Genomic DNA, 4993 nt, shown 5'->3' with positions numbered 1-4993 from the left:
CCTGCTGACATTTCGGTGTACTCCCGGCCAAGCCAAGCGTTGTTCCACACTGATTCCAGTCTGACTCACTAAATTCTAGTCAGCAGAGCCCACAAGGCAGCAGAATAAACCCAGGGCACAGAGCAGCTTTTTCTTTAAGAGGAGAACTCATCACGGAGATTATCATCAGCCACCCCGTTTTCCTCTGTGTGTTCTTCCACACTGATCTCCAGCTTCGGTGACTGTTCTGCACTGCTCTGACCCAAGAAAGGCAAAGGAAGCTGCTAGAATGGAGTTCAGGGAAAGCAAGGCTGATTTTTGCACCAGGATTATTCCTTGTCACACTTCATACCCTTTGCTGACAGGTGTTTTGAACTGATGGAAACTTTCTTCTCCCCTTGTGCTTCAGATCGTAAAGGAGGCGTACCCTGATCACACGCAGTTTGATAAGAAGCATCTTTATTATGACTCCACCAGCAAAAAAGAGAACCCCAAATGGTCCATGGTAATGTACTGTGTTAAATGCAGCTGTTCAAGCTCTGTGTGCAAGCCAAGAGAAGGGAGAAGGCTCTTTCCATCATATTGAAAATCTTAAGCTTCTGTCCTGGCCTAGCTGCCTTCTTCTCTCTCAAGAGAAAATCCAATCCTGACTGTTTTCTCTGCTTTTTCCCCTGCCCTTTCCAGAAGGCCACCAAAATGTATCTCCCTTCCTTTTCAAATATCGGCTGCAGAGCTGGCCTCCATGCATGGCAGAACCCTGAGTTAGGAAAATGAGCTAAGAACCACTGTCCGTGCCCAACGAACAAAGCTGTAGTTTTGAGGCACATCAAATTGTAGGGAAGGGAGTGTTCGTGGGCTGGCTACACCCCACATCTTAATTCTGTATTGTCTGTGACATGAATGCACCTTGCTGGTGCACAGTGCTGATTCCTGCCAGAAGTACTGGGAAGCTCTTTTAGCCTTGAGCAAGGCACAGCTTCCAGGCTGTTAGTGCACATCAGTCGCTTGCTTCAGTTTTAAATCTTTATCCCTCAAAGATCTTACGGCCTATCTGGAGGCTGTGTCCTTGTGTAACCTGCTCCTGTGCTGCCCCTCCCCTCCCAGGTGGATGTGCAGTTTGTGAGGATGACCAAGCGCTTCATCCCCCTCTCTGAGATCAAGGTTCACCACCTGGAACACAAAGCCAAGGGGGGGCCCCTCAAGAACATGATGCTCTTTGCCAAGCAGCGCCTGTCCGTCCAACCCCTGACACAAGGTGAGACCCTCCCAGGACTCTTGATTCCCTCTGTCACACAGCCCTCAGTAGTCAGAGAAGCTGGAAGTTTCACTTATGGCTTTTTGTTCCTTACCACAGAGGAATTTGATTTTGTCTTGAGCCTGGAAGAGTAAAAGCCACATGAAAGCAGCACAGCTCCGCTGATGCCTGCTCCTCCACCAGCACAACTTTCAAATTTACCTGCTCAGCCGTAGCACCATGAACCACGATCTGCAGCCACACATCCCTTCCCCTGACAGTGTTATTTTTGCTTATTTTTTTCAATAAACAAAGCATTTTGAAATCAAGTGCAGCTACTTGGGTTTTAATAGTGGGAAATCTGCAGTTTAGCTCTTGAAGGAAGAAACAGGTACATCCTCTTTGTTTAGTTTGGGGTCTAGTGCAGCTCCATGTACTGCAGAGGGACATTTTTCTGCAGGAAGGAATCCCTAAGTTGTCTAAAATGAGAAAATTTAGAATCATAAAATAGCCTGGGTTGGAAGGGACCTTAAAATCATCTTGTTCCAACCCCTGCCATGGGCAGGGACACCTTCCACTATCCCAGGTTGCTCCAAGCTCTGTCCAACCTGGCCTTGGACACTTCCAGGGATGGGGCAGCTACAGCTGTGCCAGGATCTCACCACTCTCGGGGAAGAATTTCTCCCCACTCTCCCATCTAAACTATTCTCTGTCAGTTTGAAGCTGTTCCCCCTTGTCCTGTCACTGCGTGGCCTTGTAAAAAAGTCTCTCTGGAGATGGATACACAAAGCTGATCGCAGTGAACTTCCTGCAGGTACAAAAGTTCCTGCCTTATTTCAGTGCTGTCATCAGGGAAATGAAAGAAAATAAAGCCAGCCTGCTCGTTTTTAAGCTGCATGGGTCCTCCACCAGCACAGCTGCCAAGCAGTGACACAGCTTAAAGAAAGACCAAGGATTTATAAAGATAACAAAGGACAAACTCCTCCAGCACATTTGGAGAGCTGCACACTATGGCACCTTTTAAAGAAAAATCTCTTCATACCACAGAAAAAAAGCCCCAACCCAATATAAAACACCAGACAAACCCGTGCACAGCATTTGACAGCCAGGGCTGGCTCTTTTTAATTGGAGAGACAAAAAAACTGAACTTTTAAAATACAGCCATTGAAAAGACGACGAATTAAGAAACATGTAAACACAGCAGAGGCTTAATTACAAGTTGCACTGCTTGGTTTGGTACTTGCCCACTCCCCTCTGCCTGGGAGAGAGGGAATGACCCAAGTACAGCACAGAACCACCAGCTCAGGGGGACAGGACTGCTCGAGCAGCATCTGCCCCTTAACATGCTAACAAAACACTGTTCTAGAGTAGTCCTGGAGTGACCCCAGCTTCTCTCTAAGGATGCTCAGCACATCCGCTCCACCCCAGACAAACAGAGGGCCCAGTGGTGGACAGGCTGAATGGTCCATTAGATTCAGTAAAAATGGGGATTATTTCTAAGTTCTGGTTCCACATGTAAGGACAGAGGGGAGAGGGGACAAAGAAGGAAAAAAAACAACCCAACTCCATGTCCAGGCTCATGCACCTTTTCCAAGGGAACCCTCCAGGAATGATGATGTTAAACAGCCATCTCCTTACAGCCAGGCAATGATCTCATATCCAGTCAGGCAGGAAAAAAAAACACTCCTGGAATGCAGAGATATCTCCATCCAGGGGGTTTCTTTACCACCACATGGCCTACAATCCAGGGGAATAAAGGGAACAAAGGAATTCAGCAAGGAGGGAGCTGAAGGAAAGCTTAGGAAGATTGTGAGGGTGCTGCTGTGCTCAGCTCAGCCATGGAAAGATAGTCTGCTATCCCCAAGGGCTCCCAGAGGAGCTTCACTTGTCCCTAAGGGATTGTGCCTGGCTGCAGGACAGGCAGTTCCCCCCAGGGAGGGAGGGAGGAGTGTCCAAAGTGCCATCCGGGGTCCTTTGCCATGGCAGACCTGCAGCAGGTCCCCACCCCTGGCACAACAAGGTGATTGTTGTCTGCAGTGAGCTTTTGCTCCAGCCTTGGGAAGACACAGCCCCAGCCCACGGCCCAGACTCGCCGTGGGGGCAAAGCAAGCCACATCCTTGTGGTGCACAGCAGAAACATGGGGTGACACAAGCGGTCAGCAGAGATGAGAGCATTAGTCCTCTACAGAGTGAGACTGGCCAGCTCTACTAAAAACCACAACCTTACACGTGGTGAGGAAAAGATAACTTACTTTGGCAAGCAGAAAACACACATTTATCACTGAAATACAGTAGCTGTCATTACATATAAAGCTTCCCTTCCCACCCTGGCCCCACTCCCTCCACCAGCACCGTTCCACTGAACAAAGCAGAAACTTCCATTTCCCAGCTGCAAGACACCTGCTCTACATTCAGCTGTAGGACAGAGGAACTTGATTCCAGAGCCAAAAGGAAGCTGGACAAAGTAGCGAGCCACAAACTCAGGGAAATCCAGACAAATCCCACTTGACAGAGCTCCCATCCCAGCACGCGGTGCAGGCTTGTCTCCCCCTCGGGTAGGAGGTCTCAGCACCTGCTTGTTGAAGGGCAGCTAAACAGGATGGATGTTCTCCAAACTCAGTCCACCAAGTCTACAAAGCCACATCTGATTTTTAATGGAGGAGTGACTTCCTTCTGGTAGTGTTCTCATGAGTCTACTTAGCTGAAGGCTAAAAGCAGCTTATTTTAAAAAAGAAAACCCACATTCAGGTTCTCAGCTCATTGCAAGCTCTCAGACCTCGCTGGTGACTTCAGCTCAGGCCTCAGGAATGTGTCTCTGGAATCAGAGCTCTGCCACGCTTCCATCCAGCAGCCCACACAGGCCTGTTTGAGCCTCCCACAACAACTGCATCCACCTTCTGCCCCCGCTGATCCTGGTCCCGCACGCGCGAGGCAGCAAACCAGACAGCACACACGCGGCCCTGCCCTGCTGTCCGTCCCTACACAAAGCCTGCTCTGTCCCAAGGACACAGACACGGGCAGGGCAGCGTGTGCAGTGTAAACACACCCCAGGAGAGCCCCCAAGAGCTCCAAAACTGCTCTCTACGCCTCTCCAGGCTGCTCTGCAGCAGCACCTGGGAGCTGCACGAGTGCAGCAGCCGGAGTGTGGATCTCAGGGGCACTCAGGCAGCTGCCAGGACAAGACTAGGAAGGCCAGGAGCCTTCCTGCCCCCACTTCTTGCCCACCCAGCAGCACTGGGACCATCACAGCTCTGCCCACCCTGTGCCACCTCCTCCTGTATCCACACATCTCACTCCCTCCTACCAGCCACAGCTCCTGCTGGGACACAGCACGGCCCTGCCCGTGCCCCATGCTGAGTCCTGCTGGGTGGCAGTCCCAGGGCTGAGTCACCTGCATCATCCAACTGCTTGTGGCAAGGAATCCAACGCCAGGACGAAGAGGAAGAAGGAGAAGCAGCGAGGGAATGACACCACACAACTTCCAGCAGGCCACACCACAGTCTCTGATCCCTCCTCTAGCACGCAGCTAATCACCAGGCCATTTTCCCCAGGGAAGATTTCGGAAAGGCAAGAAAAACATCCATCCTACACAGCCCCAAAGCAACCTCCACACGGCTGGGGAGAAGCAGCAGCAGATGGGGCCTTCGCTTGCTCTGTCCTTCCCCGCCGCCAGGCCGAGGCTCTCGGGGCACAGAGGAGATCAGGCAGCTCCGCAGCCTCCGGACATTGCCTCAAAGCAGCCGACCCCAGCCTCCAGAGGAATGTATGGATCGGGAATGA

General features: G+C 51.1%; 2 protein-coding genes across 4 annotated transcripts in view; one reads left to right on the top strand and one right to left on the bottom strand.

The window, feature by feature from the left end:
- Positions 1–1542, top strand: part of THYN1 (thymocyte nuclear protein 1) — a 4444-nt gene extending 2902 nt beyond the window's left edge. Inside the window, exons 5-7 of the mRNA XM_008636897.2 lie at positions 389–484; positions 1084–1234; positions 1334–1542. Of these exons, the coding sequence (XP_008635119.1) occupies positions 389–484; positions 1084–1234; positions 1334–1368 (282 nt within the window). The 3' untranslated portion in view covers positions 1369–1542. The remainder of the gene's footprint in view (positions 1–388; positions 485–1083; positions 1235–1333) is intronic.
- The window catches only part of LOC103618571 (beta-galactosidase-1-like protein 2), a 41267-nt gene extending 36283 nt beyond the window's left edge, over positions 1–4984 (bottom strand). For all 3 annotated transcript variants that reach the window (XM_017738405.1, XM_017738406.1, XM_017738407.1), the window contains exon 1: positions 4518–4984. In XM_017738405.1, coding sequence (XP_017593894.1) covers positions 4518–4613 — 96 coding nt within the window. In that variant the 5' untranslated portion in view covers positions 4614–4984. The remainder of the gene's footprint in view (positions 1–4517) is intronic.
- Between the last annotated feature and the right edge of the window lie 9 nt (positions 4985–4993).

Source organism: Corvus brachyrhynchos, unplaced genomic scaffold, assembly GCF_000691975.1.
Source record: "Corvus brachyrhynchos isolate BGI_N302 unplaced genomic scaffold, ASM69197v1 scaffold46, whole genome shotgun sequence".
Lineage (NCBI taxonomy): Eukaryota > Metazoa > Chordata > Aves > Passeriformes > Corvidae > Corvus > Corvus brachyrhynchos.
Note: the sequence above shows the minus strand (reverse complement) of the source record. Positions and strands in the feature narration are given on the sequence as shown.